This window comes from Artemia franciscana, chromosome 2 (genome assembly GCF_032884065.1).
Source record: "Artemia franciscana chromosome 2, ASM3288406v1, whole genome shotgun sequence".
NCBI lineage: Eukaryota > Metazoa > Arthropoda > Branchiopoda > Anostraca > Artemiidae > Artemia > Artemia franciscana.
Genome location: NC_088864.1, coordinates 19,312,134 through 19,328,934, shown reverse-complemented (window position 1 = coordinate 19,328,934; position 16,801 = coordinate 19,312,134). Strand labels below are relative to the sequence as shown.

Sequence of the window (16,801 nt, the reverse complement as noted above, 5' to 3'; positions counted from 1 at the left end):
TTAAAAAACGATCAGATATTAAATAAACAAAACAAGCTTTTTGTACTGAAAGTAAGGAGCGACATTGAAACTTAAAACAAACAGAAATTATTCCTTATATGGAAGGAGCTGTCCCCTCCTCAACACCTCACTCTTTACGCTAAAGTTTGACTCTTTCTCACAGCTCTATTACTTAAAATAATAAAAAACTTTAGTGTAAAGAGGGAGGCGTTGAGGAGGAGACATCCCCTTTCCTGTACGGCATAATTTCTGTTCGTTTTAAGTTTTAATGTTCCTCTTTACTTTCAGTAGAAAAAACTTTTTTTTATTTAATTAGCCATAAGAGCTAATGTGTATTGTTCAGATATGAACAGTACCCATTCAGATATCTACTAAATATTTAAAGAACGAAACAACTAAAATCAAATGAAAAAATTAGTATTATCAAATGAATAAGACCAAAAAAGTTACGTATTTTAGATTCAAACTGTCAAAGTAGGCCTATTCTTAGAAACTCAACGAGCCCAGCAAGGCAGAGAAGCAATATATACTAACCAATGCATATGGAATTTCTTCCTTCATCCTCCCAGTAAATATATCTTTCCAGTGAGCATGCTGGAACTCTGGATGAGATTCTAAGGATTTACCAATCGCCTTACATCCAGTTGGACTAAATGAATTGCCATATAACTTTAAAACCTTCATATTTTTACACTTCTGCATGGCTTCAACAATAGGCTTAGCTAAAATACAAATTGATATATTAACTTACTTAAGCAATAATAGATAGATAGATAGATAGATAGATAAGTGTATTTCAAAAAACCCGTGGGCCATATACACAAAAATATAAATAAATAACAAACAAGCAAGGAAATTAACAACAGTACGAACACGCAAAAAAAAAGAATTCAACGCAAAAAGTACCTAATCTAACTACAAAAGAAATTAATCATATAAAACTTTTTCTTCTTATTAAAGATTTATCTACATATACTCCCACTCGAAATATTGTGGTTGGGTTACTATTTTGTAGAATACCCGGAAGCATCAAATTAACCCCATGCAAATAAATTTCCCGTAAATCCAAGAGCACCGGGCATTTCTGGAGAAAATGATCCAAGTCTTCATCATCATCTTTAATATATATAGCTTCTTTGCAATGGGCAGGTGAACAGTCAGGGATAAGGATGACAGTAGATTTACTCAAATCTACATCCTGCTTTACATCCATCTCTAGCCAGCCGTATTTATCCATTAAGTTCATGATTTTAAGCAGAAAGAGTTATAACTAAGGATGATGTATCAAGGACTTGCATGTTTAGCAAATTATTTGTCACGGCAGGTGAACAGTCATGGATAGGAAGACAGTAGATTTTTTTTTGTATACCACGGTTAACATGCATGTCTGCTTGTACTTCTACACCAAGACATAGATAGTTGGCTAGACAATTGTTCATGTCTAGATATGACAGTCTACTTGAACAAGCATATGCATACTCGTATACTAGATCTAGCTTTCTCCCCAAAAACCAACAAATCTGAGGTGATCCCTCATATCTTTGAAACGTATTAATCTTAGTGGTGTTTGACCAGTCCACTTGGCATCTTTGACAACACACCCCCCTTAAAAAACAATATTTGGGTTAGAATACTTACTTTAAGCCCAAAGAAGGATACGTAGCCAGCAATTTTCCTTTCTAAATTACAAATGTCGCTTCCCCCAAGCAATAGGAATTTTAAGGGGGACAGCCCTCCTCCTACCAAAGTAAGAGGAAAGCCATACCTGCACAAAAAAGGACAAGGAGGAAGCCCCCTTGAAAATCATCTAATCCCCTTAGAAGTAAGACATGTATTAACTTATGTAAAAAGCTATATAAAACATATACCTAATACCTAATAACTACCAAATACCTAATACCTACAATACCTGAATAATGTTTTTTTTCTAGTGTTTCACTCTTTTCAAACAGTTTGTGGTAACGAACTGTAAGTAAGGAGCGACCCGGCTCAATAGCAACCGAAACTCTAAGAAATGAAATTTTGATACCATAGATATATTCAACAGAATCAAATTAATATGCTGATTTCAAATATATAAGGGTCACTAATTTTAATTTTACCCATCAAAGGCTACGAGCATGAGAAAATGTGCCTGATTTCCGAAAAAAGGGAGATATACCCCTAAAGGTCACAGAATATCAATGAAAATCACAACGTCAGATTTAGTGTATCAGAGAACCCAAGTGTAGAGGTTTCAAGCTCACATTTGCAAAAATGTGGAATTTTGTATTTTTTGTCACAAGAAAGATCATGGATGCGCGTTCATTTGTTTTGTTTTTTCCCAGGGGTGATAGGATTGACCAATTGGTCCAAAAACATCGCGAGAGGGCTCGTTCGAACGGAAATTAAAATTTCTAGTGTCCTTTTCAAGTGATCAAAAAGATTGGAGGGCAACAAGGCCCCCTCCTCGCCTCCTTTTTTCCAAAATCGTCCGATAAAGTTTGAGGTAGCCATTTTGATCATAATAGTTGAAAGGCCCAATAACTATGCCCCTGGATATAACATGACCCCCCCCACAGCCCCAGGGGAATGGTCTTTAAGCTATAAAATTTATAAGTTTCTAGGGGTGAACTTTTCAGGAGAAATTATGCACTGGGGGAGTTTTCCGGAATTCCTACAGAAAATTCTTTTATATGTCTAGCTTTCTCTTTTCCGTCTCAATTTGCACGTGGAGTTGTTAAGGGTAATTGTCTGGGATAAATTTTCACCACGATTGAATTGTCTAGAGGACATTTCTGCGGTGAGGGGAATTTCTCCGTGGAGGTGGGGCCAGATTTCTTGGCATTATTAATGATCAGAAATTAAAGTTTTTCAACTGAAAGTAAGGAGCAACATTAAAAATCAAGACGAACAGAAATTATTACGTATATAAAGGGGGTTGCCCCTCCTCAATACCTCGTTCTTTACGCTAAAGTATGAATTCTTTGGGATTTATTCCTGAAACGCAACGGTCGTTTAATTAGAACAATAAGAAGCTTTTTTAAAACTATTGAAAATTTAACAAGAGCTAAGAGCTCATATGGCACTTGTGACGAGGCTGGAAGAGCCAAGTGCCAAGAGCTCGTATGGCATGCGCTGTAGCGAAATTCTAAGAATCAATGGTTGATTTAAAAGGAAAATCAGAGGCTTAATGCCGGTCGGGATTTAAAATAAGAGCTCTGAGACACGAGGTCCTTCTAAATATCAAAATTCATTAAAGTCCGATCACCCACTCGTAAGTTAAAAATACCTCCTTTTTTAATTTTTTCCCCTCCCTTCAGCCCCCCAGATGGTCGAATCGGGGAAAACGACTTTATCAAGTCAATTTGTGCAGGTCCGTAATACGCCTACCAATTTTCATCGTCCTAGCACGTCCAGAGGCACCAAACTCGCCAAAGCACTGGAGCCCCTAAATCCCCCAAAGAGAGCGGATCCAGTCCGATTACGTCAATCACGTATGTACGACATTTGCTTATTCTACCCATCAAGTTTCATCCCGATGTCTCCACTCTAAGCGTTTTTCCAAGATTTCAAGTTTCCCCCCAACTCCCCCAATGTCACCAGATCTGGTCGAGATTTAAAATAAGAGCTCTGAGACACGATATCCTTCCAAACATGTAATTTCATTAAGATCCGATCACTCGTTCGTAAGTTAAAAATACCTCATTTTTCTAATTTTTCCGATTTAACTGTCTCCAGACTCTTCCCCAGATGGTCGAATCGGGGAAACGACAATTTCTGATTTAATCTGGTCTGGTTCCTGATACGCCTGCCAAATTTCATCGTCCTAGCTTACCTGGAAGTGCGTAAACTAGCAAAACCAGGACAGACCGACAGAGTTTGCGATCGCTATACGTCACTTGGTAGATACCAAGTACTATAAAAACACTATAATTTTGATCAGGATCACCCTCTCTATCTATATATGCTCTAAATTAGTGTGTTTTAGGGAATATATAGTTCTGGGAATGAGTTGCAGATAAGGAATAGTTATTGTCAATAAGCACCACAGCAAAAGAATTGTAACATCAACATATGCATCAAACGAATCTACTTTTTTATAGTGATTCCAGACAATTCAAATTGAGGAGGTATAAAGCTACTAATAAAAAATCATTAGTACAAGAAAATACTTTTTTCTTACTAAAAAGAGAAGACACTCTCCACCACCACCCCCCAAAAAAATTATAGGAGAGGGTGATCCTGATCAAAATTGTACCCTTTTTAAATATTAATTTTATTTATTTACTGAACAAAATAAGCTTTTCATGGAAATTATCTTCCTTCATGAAAAATTCCTCCATGGAGAGATCTTCCCACGTGATCCTCTCCCCCGACCTCCCATGAAAACATGTCCCCCCCCTTGCCATTTACATTTTAAAAGGAAAAATCCTGTGTTTGTACAATGTGCTGTCAATTTTTCGACTATAGTGAACAAAATTGCGATCTCAAAATTCCCCCCTTCTTTTTCGAAAATGAGACAACTTTTCTCAGGCTCGTAACTTTTGATGCGTAGGACTAAACTTAAGGAAACTTATATGCTTAAAATCAGCATAAAAATTCCAATCTTTTGATGCATCTATTGGTATAAAAATTCAGAGTTTTGGTTTTTGCTATTATATATTTGCTAAACAATATATAAAAATATAATAAACAATATAACAATATGCTAAACAATATAACAATATATTTAAAAAAAATATATTGTGTTAGGCTGAAACCGAAACTTTGATTCAGGAATGCAAGCAATCTCTTAATGAAATATCAAAATTGATGAGGGTTAACAAGCTGTAGGTCAATCCTATAAAAAGTAATCTTGTCATAATCTCGTGTATACCTGACTATTATCCCTGGATCAAAGTATCATTTCTTTTGAAGGAGAAACAAAGCTTTGCGGATCTTTGAAACACTTAGGAATGTTTTTTCATGAAACCTCTTGCTTTAAGAAACATACTGGATAAGTATCCTGAGTACCATGGGCATCCATAAGGAGGGTTGGAGTGTCCCCCCCCCCCTTGCCATTTACATTTTAAAAGGAAAAATCCTGTGTTTGTACAATAAGGTGCTGTCTAATGAAAATAATAAAGTAAATATGGATATTCAATCATATAAAGTATTTTTCATAGCCCCCTCCCCCCTAAAATTTAGCTTATGGGCGCCCATGCTGGGTTCTTTCATAAAACCTGGCATCCTGATAAATTATATACCACACCATATACTCAGATTATTCATCTCTTTGATTCCTTGCTATCCAAGAGGATAATGCGATTCCTAAGGAGGCTAAAAATTCATTTAAATTTTCCAAGACTTTAGGTCCCCTCCCAACTTCCCATTCACCGAATCCGGTCGGGATTTAAAATAAGAGCTCTGAGACACAATATCCTTCTAAACATCAAATTTCATTAAGATCCAATCACCCGTTCGTAAGTTAAAAATGTCTAATTTTTTCTAATTTTTCCCATTTAACCGTCCCCCCACTCACCCCCAGAATGTCGGATTGGAGAAATGACAATTTCTAATTTAATCTGGTCTTGTTCCTGATACGCATGCCAAATTTAATCGTCCTAGCTTACCTGGAAGTGTCTAAACTAGTAAAACCAGGACAGACAGACAGACCAACTGACAGAATTTGCGATTGCTATATGTCACTTGGTGGATACCAAGTGCCATAGCCAGGAGCCATAACATCTGTATCCTCATAGAACAAATCACAGATTTTGTCCTTCAATCCACTTATCAATCTACAAAGGTCATTCACAAAAGAAAAAAAAAATAATAGTGGCCTAAGCAGCAATCCCTGTAGAACAACACAAGTGGCTGATAGCATTGATCAGATTCACTAGAACAAGGTGTTCTTTATTTGCAAGAAATTCACATAAATATGCTACTACAGGTCCTCTTATTCCATAAAAGTGTAACTTGTACTAAAGAATTTCATGACTGATACTGTCAAAAGCTTTTACAAGACCTAAAAATATTGCAGTAGCTTTATATCCTTGGCCTAATGCAGAACTGATCTTGCCTGCCAAATATATTATGGCTTGCTCAGTTGTGTGTCTTAATCTAAATCGAAACTGTCGAGGACTAAAAATATTCCGACCCTCTAAATAAAACAGTAATCAATTTGCATAATATTATTTTAAGATACAAGACAGAATAGTAAAGCACCAAAATCGGTCTGCAGCTTTCTATTTTTGCAGCATCTCAACTTTGCACACTTGTATCACTGCAAGTTCCCTAAAACAAGAGTGGAAAGTCTTTCCTTTGAACAGCAAATCCATAAGAAGAGCCAATTTCGGTAGTATAACTGGAAAGAGATTTTTTTAAATACTTCTCAGAGACATTATACCACTCACTGCAGCAGAACCTTTCCTATCATATATGATATTTATTATTCTATTTTTCATGTATTGAATCAAAGTAAATGATACATCTTATTCTTCGTTTCCGAGATAGCTTTGGAATGAAGGATCTTCTCCTCTTGCTAAAATTGCTAAAAATTATACTATTCCTAATCTTTGAAGAATGTTTTACAAATTGCTCTCAGATAGCTTCATTACCAAGGACTTTACTATAACTTTACATGAAGGAGTTGCCATGTTGTCTCAGTGGTAGATCCAGTGAGTGAGAAACCCCCTCTTCATGACTTGGGTGCAGTTTCACTTATGCCTGATTGCCTATACAAAAATATGTGAACCTATCTACCCTAAAGTGGGCTACTAGCAAGGGGCAAAGCCAGGGTTTTGAGTTTGGAGGGGAATTATTAAGAATTTGCTGACAAAATTTTCCAGTGTGCTGATAAATGTGGACACACAAGTTAAAGTATGACACCAAAGAACGTACAAAGTTTCAAGGCATCAGCCTTGGAGCTTTGAATAGAAATAAATTTTGAGCTGATTAAAAAAAGAAAAGAAAAAAGGCCCATTTTGGAATGTGTCAGAGACAAAAATGACAATGGTGCAAATCATCTCATCTTTTGAACTGAGGATTAAAAAAAAAACTTACTGCATTACACTCAGAAAATTTCTTCTTCTTTTTTTTTTTGGGGGGGGGGATTGTTAGAGTCACTTCCAGTTTAGCTGCATCCAATCCCTTCTTTCAATGCCTGGATATAGACACAGGGTATATGTTATGCAAAAATTGACTAGTTTTCTTGATTTGCATTATTTTTGTACCTTTTCTCATTAACCCTTAGTTTATATACTATTCAGAAAAAAAAAAAAAAAAAAAAAAAAAAAAAAAAAAAAAAAAGACCTTCATTTATCTCAGAAGACAGTAATGAGAAAGGAAAAGAGTAAGATACTGTTTCACTATATATCAAAAACATTTCAAATTTAAAGACAACTGCTGTTTTAACTGTTTTAGAGCCCCTGTTCCACCCCAGTGGGACCGGACATATCTCTAAGATATATATGAAAGTTTGCTGAAATTTTGGATTTGCATTATTTTCTGTGTTTACTTGTCTTCAGTAATTGGCTGCCTAATAAACCCAGCTTGTAAAAAAAAGAAAAAAAGGAGAAAATCTTTATTTGTGTTCTATGGTCTTATCTGGCTCCAGCAAGGAGGAGGAAGGATACATATCTGCTGTAAAAGCAGATATGTATTTTTAGGAAAAAACAGTGAATGGGCAATAGAATGATATCATTCTCATCAACATGTGGTTTATAATACAGTGAAATTGTATACCATTATTATATATTGGTTTATAATAGTGACAATTTGATAAACAAACTACAAAACCAACAAAGCTTTGGATAGCACTGTAGGTTTATAGCTAAACTCAAAGAAGCACTATATTAACAAAAGAGTAGCACCGTTTCAATTCCTATCAAAGATCTTTCTGAACATCATATTTGCTACCCTGACCTTGTACAACACTTGTAAAAGTGTTGCCAGAATCACATTTCCTATCAACATCAGCTGTCAAAAGAAAGCTAGCTATACATAGTAGAACTTTTTTTAGTAATATATTCTTTAGTTCTGTACATAGCTGCTGGCAATGTCTGGAACAATTAGAGGATGAGGGAGTGTATTTTCAGAGTGGGAAATACTATATTTTGAAGGAGAATCGATTAAGGAGTCAAAAAGATGCTATTATTTTGTTAGTATAGGGCTTCCTTCACAAGGGAAGTAATTCTGCAGAGTTACCAAGTTTCACAAATAGCCTCCTTCTATGTTTCTAAATTGTGTATAACCTCCATTATGGAAGGGGAAGTGAGATTCAATTGTCATTGAAACAGCCATTATTTTTGAAAGAACTATTGAATAAGGAATCAAATAGTACTACTGTGTTGTTGTTTTAGTTCAGTAGAGAAGGGGTCATTCCCAACTGCCCAATCTATGCTTAATCATATCACAATCTAGTATTCATAATCTGTATAAGTATTATACAAACAGGTTCTGCATAACCTACAGGGTAAGAAACTCAGTAGTTGAATAACCACTTCAACAGATAGAACACAGTAAACTTTCCTTTTACCACTTATAAAAGTGTATTAATTCACTATTGGATTTGTCTAAATTATCATATGATTAGCTTGAATATTTATTCAGATACAACAATAGCAATTCTAAATGCACTGACAGTCAACAGGGTAACATCCTGGAGTTACAGCATTCACAACATTAAATATAGTTTCAGCACCTACAGCATTAAAAATAGCATTCACTGCTCCCAAATTCTTTTGTCCCCTTTAAGGGCCCCAGATAAAGACCTGACCAACATATTTCCCTGTTGTTTGTCATTTTGTTGTGTTTTGTATTTCTTTGTTAATGGGGTAGTTGTATTCTTGACTTCTCAAAGCATTATATGACTGAATAAAACAATGAAAAGGATTAGCACATTATTTATAAATGAAAAAAATGTAGATAACAATGGAAGGAAACAGTAAATGCAGAGATGATTCAATTACTTACTTAGGGACAAGGCAAACACACTCATTGATGGATTTTACATGTTCTTACCTTAAATTGCAGCTTGGAGCAATCTAAGGATTTCTTCTTGTCAATTTCAGAGTAGATGATTGAAGCTGTTTTCTTTTATTTAGTGAGCAGGTACAGTTGGATGATCAGTGGCTTCCCTGTTGAGTTTACACTCACTGGAGGACCACTCATCATTCAGCCTTCATTAGAAATTTTAATGGATTCAGAAGTACTGTGTGTTCAGAGAATTTATTCTGACTGTTAACAATTCTCAAAGAAAAGAATTGAGGCCATACTCTAGATAGGGTAGACTGCTTAACAAGTTTCATTTGATGACCTCTAGTAAATAGCAACAAAAACCACACTGTCTTTTCATAACAAACAAACAAAACTTAGAAACAATAGAGAAATTTCACTGTCTTGAGAAAATTTATCTATTGTTTCTAAGTTGTGTTTGTTTGTTAATGACCTAAAGTGCTTAACAAGTCTCAGCTGATGACCTCTAATAAATAACAACCAAGACCACACTGCCTTTCCATCACAAACAAACACAACTTGGAAACAACAGGAAAATTTTCTCACAACAAGGAAATTCCATTTTCTTGAGAAAATTTCCCCAATGTTTCTAAGTTCTGTTATAATTGCAACACCTCCATTTCACCTCTATTCAAATGTTAAGAGTTTCACCTTTGATAGTCTTGCAGGGTGCCTCCTAGATCTTCCTCATTATTTACAGAGGAGACTGACAAATTTGCTGAATACCTGATTGATCAGGGCCTACCTGTGGATGTCATGCTGCTTGACCTTGCAAAGTTCCACATCTACACCTTAAAACAAAACACATCTTAAGTAGAACTAATGTTAACCTTGTGGGCTGTATCTTAGTTTTTCTTACTGATATAACACAGAGAGTGAGGTTTTTTTACTTATGAAGGAGAATTAATCCTCTCTAAGAGATGTGGAATCACTAGCAGTCCTACAGGTAGGCTCTTAGGACCTACTCTGTTCAATATCTATAGAAGTCGTATTTTTCAATTGGGTATAAATCATCTCACTCTCTCTGCTGACAACTCAAAGCTGTTTGGTACAGTCAACCATGAGTCACTACAAGCAGATCTTAATCCTATTCAAAACTGGGCAACAGCATGGCACACCAGTTTTAACATTGGCAAATGTAGTGTTATACATTTTGACAAGTCTAACCAGGTTTTAAGAACACTATGATCAATTCAGCTATAAACAACAGTCAAGATCTGCAAAGTGTGGATGAAGAGAGGGATCTTGGAATTGTTGTTGTCAACTGGTTCAAATTTCATTTAAACTGCAAGAAGACTGTGCATCATACAAACTTTGTCCCTGAACTCTTTAAAAAGCTCTTTCCAGTAGGAAAGATTTTTGTGAGGCTGTACAAGGTCCATGTCAGACCAGTGCTTGATTTTTGAATGTACATATCATCACCATGACACAGGGAGAAAAGTGTAGCTTCTGGAAAGGGTGCAAAGGAGAGCTACTAAGGCAGTATCAAAGATGAGAGACAAATCTTATGATGATCATTTAAAGGAGTTGAAATTAACTATAATTGTTTACAGACAAAACAGAGCTGATATGGTTACAACATATAAGATTACTTTACAAGACCCCCCCTCCAGTTCATTTGCCAACTTCCCAAAATATTGGCACTGACAGGAGGGGGCATTCAGAGAAGCTGTTCAAGCCATCTGTCAAAGCTTGACACCAACAACAGTTTTTTGTCTGCTGTGCAGTAAACCATGCAAATAATCTCAGTCTCAGAACCCAGTGATGAAGCTTTCAAGAAGTTAATACATGTTAAACAGAATTGTGCTTTCAGGAAGTAGCAGTGGGATGTATTTGGTGTTTAATCATCCACATCATCAAGTATGGAGAAATTTACAGTTCAAGATGGATCTTAATTTGCTCCAAATTGCAAATTAAGGTAATATGATCATCTGATTACTAGAAACACACACCATATTATTATAGGGTCAGCTTTTCATTGATTAAATGACTTCTTTTAGTTTCTTATATTTCTAGGAATAAGTCCATATCTGAGACCATCAGGAGAAGAAGAGGTGTACATTTAGAAAAACAGCCATGATAATTATGAAGAACATAAAACAAGGAGCCTAATGCTACTAGCCCAATTTTATTTAATTAAAATTGCCACTAAACTGATACCTATCCAACATTGGGAACCTTCTGTGCATGTTTATTAAAATGAATATTTAGTTGCAAATTTTAGTCTGAAATTATACACTGTGTGAGCAGTAGTAGGCCTACACAACTGGGGTGCTGTTACCCTTAGGCCTAAAATATTTGAGTGCAGGTTAGCAAAGTAGCAACTTTTTTATTGTAATTTTGTTTTGTATAGACTAACCAAGTACTACAATTGTAAATTGTATTGTCAATCTAATATGTTGGCCCTCTTCTGGTTTCTTGGAAATTTGCTGATTTGACTGCTTCATACCCATTAGAATTTTGACAAAGCAGTATTATAGCCTACCTTAAGTTTCAGTTTTTTTCATATCTGGTTTTAGTTTTGAAATTGCACTTCTTATTATTTGAGTGGAATTTTAAGTCATACTAATGGGTTTTTCTAAATTTTAAACCTGCTAATCAACAGAGCCTGTATTCTGACCTTCTTAAAATTCAAAAATGGGCACATTATTGGCTACTTGAGTTCAACATACCTAAGTGAAGTGTCCTTCACTTTGGTAACCATAACCTTTGTTGCCAGAATAACATTTCTGATTCCAGCTCAATGCATAAGACTAATCCTGAAGAAAGACATCTAGGAGCACTAATAAATGAACAACTGAAATTCTATGGCTACTAGCAACAAGCAGTCTCAATAGCAAATTTTAACCTTAGCCTCCTTAAATGCACTATAACTAGCCACACTTGCTAAATCTTTCTGAGGCTCTGTAAGGCTATAATCAGGCCTGTATTGACATTCAGTGTATGTCTCACCTCACCTTCCTATTAGAATGATACTAGCCTAATTGAGAGAGTTTAGAGGTTTGCCACAAAATGCATAACTAGTCTAGATTGGTTTGAAAATCAAGAAAAGTGGCTGTAACCACAATATCTTGCACATACACCATCTTTTTTCTTTTTTCTGTTTTTTTTCCTCCTCAGCTAACTTCCTTTTAAAGAAAATTGTTATGTCTAATACCCTTTGTAATTAAAACAAAGAGTTTTTAAAATAGAGTCAATTTTGATATTAAAAAAAAACTGCATTTTCATGTGCAAGCTTGATAAATGACGTTTAAAATTGAATAGGTTATAACTGCATATGTTGTAATAAGTGAATCCAATATTTATACATGATTGTCTTGATACTGATACTTGAAGAATGATACTAGCCTAATTGAGGGAGTTCAGAGGTGTGCCATAAAATACATAGCTAGTCTATATGATACCTCTTATTACAAGAGAATGAAGCACCTGTAGCTTTTAACACTTGTTTTCAGATGTAGCTGTAGCAACATGATGTTGGTCTACAAGTATAATACTATACTGAATAATCCCTTCTTTACCAACTATTTAAGCCAGCAACATACAAGAGGCCACTCACATAAGCTGTCAAAATATCTGGTTAATTCACAAACTTGGCAACATTTTTTCTCTGAGCATGTTGTTAATGGATAAGTCTTCAAGATGAAATGGTGACTGTACTCACAGGTGTGTCCTTTAAGCATAGACTTGACAAGGAAAGGAGTCAAAAAGCATTAAAATAGGGGTGGGACTGGCCATCCTATTCAAGTTCCCACTGATGCCAATATAATTATAAGAGTGTCTTGCTGGAAGGCTGATGCTGCTTGTCATACCCAACCATCTTGCATAGGCTACTCTATCTAAAGTTGCTTTTGTACAGTAGTGTCAGCTTTGAACCATCAAAGAATAATAATTACAAGCCATACCTATATCGCAATCACCATTACTGAGTAGGCTTAAATTGCATCTCTTTAGAAGACCTCTCTTACAGCACATCACTCAGTCATAGCACAGTGACAAAATTTCAGCATCTTCAACATGGAGCACAACAGATCCAGTATAGATCTTATTTTTGCTCTGAACTGCAAAATTAAGGTAGCCTAAGGCAGGTTAATTTATTTGTAGACCTTTAAAACCTCATAAATTCATATTGAGCAAAGTTGTAAGGCTGAAAATACTTTTCTTGTACTTAATTTAAGCAGAAGATCTATTTTCCAAGGTTTTATTTTTATACTCTAATAAAAAATCAAAGGTTATCAAAGGTCAGTGCCTTCTAGAGGGAGAAGAACTGGAGGTAGCTTAGGTATGCTACTTTTCCAGAACTGATAGACACAGTATTCTTTCTATTGATAGCAAGTGTAGTTTATAGTAATAGCAAAGTATAGTCTTTAAAATTACCCCTGACAGTCCATTTGGCTAACCTAACACCATTTTGGTAAAATTCTAGTTAATTGACTTCTTGCTATCTCGGAAAGGGTTTAGGTTAGGAAAAAGAAACTTTCAGGGATGGGTCTACAGGCTAAAGTATGTCCCAGGAAGGTATTTTAAAGTACTCACCTCCATTCCTCCCTCTAGAGGGCCCTGAAATTTGCCTACATGACAGGTCTATACCTACAACATTTTGACAAAACAACAATTTACCTTAGTTTTCAGTTACTAGTTGCTTTTTCTCTGCCTTTAGTTCTGAAAATGTAATTCCTGTTATTTGAGTAGAATTTTGAGCCATATCAATGTTTTTTTTTTCAAAATTAAGGAAATGTATTTGCATATCTTTAAAACCTTATAAAATGGAACTGAGCAAAGTTATAAAGCTGAAAACACTTTTTTTTGTACTTCAATTAAGCAGAAGATCTATATTGCAAGGTTTTACTTTTATAACATACATATTTTTAAAGGTCATCAAATTTCAGGGCCCTCAAGAGGGAGAAGGAGTGGAGGTAGTTGCTTCAGAATACCTTCCCATGACATACTTTAGTCTGTAGATTCATCCCTAAAAGTTTAGGAAATACCTATTTGGTAAAATTCTAGTTAAGTAACTTCTTGCTATCTCATGAAGGGGTTAGGTTAGGAAAATGAAACTTTCAGGGATGGGTCTACAGGCTAAAGTATGTCCCAGGAAGGTATTTTAAAGTACCTACCTCCACTCCTTCTCTCTCTTGAGGTTCCTAACCTTTGATGACCTTTGGAAATATGTGTTCCAAAAGTGAAACCTTGCAAAATCCTCTGCTTGAATGAGGTACAGCAAAATTGTTTTCAGCTTCACAACTTTACTGTATCCAAATTTATAAGGTTTTAAAGATATGCAAATACATTTCCTACATATTGAAAAAACAATACTGGTATGGCTCAGAATTCTTTTCAAATAACACAAATTGCATTTTCAGAACTAAAGGCAGAGATAAAGCAGCTGGTAACTGAAAATTAAGGTAAAATATTGTTTTGTCAAAATTACAATAAGTATAGACCTATCATGTAGGCAAATTTCAGGGCCCTCTAGAGGGAGGAGTGGAGGTGGGTACTTTAAAATACCTTCCTGAGATATACTTTAGCATGTAAACCCATCTACAAATGTTTTATTTTAGCAAGAAGTCACTTAACTAAAATTTTACCTTTTATTCTAGACCTAGCCTATTACTCTTGTGCCTACACGATAAGAGTGTAGGTTAATGAAATAGCAACTTCCTATTATAATTTTAGTTTCACTGAAAGATTCTATAGTTTATAATTAGGGAATGTATAGAAACTGGAGCTATAAATAGGCTAGGCTATGCTATGCAAACAACATTCTCAAGTGCAATTAAACCACAACGCAGCAATACAAGTCAGGCAAGCCTACCGTCATCTTCAGTGTCCACTCTCAATCCGTGTCCACTGAAATCAACAACATGATCAGGAGGGTGATCTGTAACGCCCCTTACACTTTCAGAAAGAGTATGAAGCAAATTTCCGATGGTCTCCATGCTTACAATTCAAACTATTTTTTAAATTGTTTGCTAAATTACGATAGTCCCGTTAAGTTTGACAAGTCTTTCGACTTGTTTGAACATCTTTTCGGTTCATGGTACGAATTCTCCTTTTGACACCGTTTTATAAGTGGTACCACAAAATACTTCAAAAATTCCAACGGATGCTCGATTTTAGTTAAATTTAACATTTTTGAATTAAAATCTAGCTTAATTTAACGTTTAATTTAAACTATAATTTTTCTGTTGTGAAAATTGACTCATTGCATAGTTGAGATGATTATAGTTCTTTCCCAAGCCAGGGGCTTGATTTCCTATGGGGTAGGGGTGGGCAACTGCCCCTTGCGGACCTTGATTTTTCCGATACCCGAACACCCCAGTTTGTCCTCTCCCAGCTGAAGTTTATTTTCTTCAAAAATATTGTCAAAACTATGATGAGCCTGCATAATTCAGGCATTTATAGAAATATGTCAGTTTTCTTCTGTATGTCTTTTTCTGTATGTTACTACATGGCTCATTTTTCGGTCTTTACTGTCATTTTTACTTGTTTTGGGAAAATTGGCTCAAACTCTTAACCATCCCCCCCTGAAAAAAAATGACGAAATTACGCCTCTCTGCCAAGTATTTCAAATAGTAATTGTTTTTATATTGGCTGCAAGTCATTTCTTCTCCAGGTTTGTATCAACTTGATTGTTTTGGCTTGTTTAACTTATTTGTCTTTATTCCATTGGTTCTCACACTTGTCCATAGTGTTAATGGTTATTTTTTTAATTGTAGTCGATAGTATCAATAGAATTTAGTGATGTTTTGTTGTTTTGATTTCTTTTACCTGACGTATGAAGCAAATTCAGGTTCATTAGAGCGTGTAATTGCCTTTTGAAAAGAAATCTGATCTTAAATTATATAGAATCTGAATGGATGAAATCATGTTGATTTATAATCAACGTCCTTATCGATCCTTGTCCTATTTTACCCCTCTGGAAGTTCACCGAGGAGATGGCAATGCATTTGGTATTTTTCTTAAACAATATTCAAATTAAAGGACGGAAACTAAAAGGAAAAAAATTAAATATTGGCGAGACAGTTTGAATCAGTCGAACTACTAATGTTTTTGAAAAGGGGAATTACTTATAATCCACTGAATTTTTTAAAGCATCGAGGGAATTAGTCGTTAGCCCCGTAACGTATCGTCTACGTGACATGGAAGTGGTAAAGATTCTTGGTAGTTTTGATGATTATGGATTGCAAAAATTTAAAACAAGGGAATGTGTCAGATTAAAAAAGAATATTAAAGAGCCGTACTCACGGAAATAAGAGACGGTTGTTGGTTTGTTGGCTAGGATACAAGTCTGATGTAGTTGCCTCCTCCTTAATACCTCACAGTTTACGCTAAATTTGACTTTTTGTCCCACTTCTTTACGAACGCCTCTTGAAATACAAAGGTCGTTTAAATAGAATAATAAGCTCTTTTAAAAGTTTAGAAAAACTTTGGCATAAAAAGCCAGGTAGAGAAGGAGGCAACCCCCTCATATAGATTGTAATTTCTGTTTATTTTAGGTTTTGATGTTGCTTCTTATTTTCAGTTGAAAAATTTTTTTCTTTAATTTAATATCTAAAAGGTATGATCTTACATATTTTAGCGGGCGAAAAATTTGATTGGAAATTCAAAACTACTACACCTTTTTTTAATGGTCAAAAACATTTGGGAGTATCCAGCTATAATTTTTGGTCATCTAGCCACCCACAATATAGGAAATTAATTTTGAGATTGCCGTTAGTAGTATTGACATTCCAGATCCCATAACGCCGTCCCTGGGAGCGTCCCTCTTAAGGTATCAATGCGGCAAGAGCCTTATTCTCTTTGCACCTGCAGCCTTGAT

General features: G+C 35.3%; 1 protein-coding gene across 1 annotated transcript in view; it reads right to left on the bottom strand.

Annotated features, from left to right (window-relative positions):
• LOC136038157 (ran GTPase-activating protein 1-like) overlaps window positions 1-14,969 on the bottom strand; it is a 60,016-nt gene extending 45,047 nt beyond the window's left edge. The window contains exons 1-2 of the mRNA XM_065721218.1: window positions 14,795-14,969; window positions 535-722 (exon numbers count right to left, since the gene is read on the bottom strand). Of these exons, the coding sequence (XP_065577290.1) occupies window positions 535-722; window positions 14,795-14,918 (312 nt within the window). The 5' untranslated portion in view covers window positions 14,919-14,969. The remainder of the gene's footprint in view (window positions 1-534; window positions 723-14,794) is intronic.
• Window positions 14,970-16,801: the final 1,832 nt, after the last annotated feature.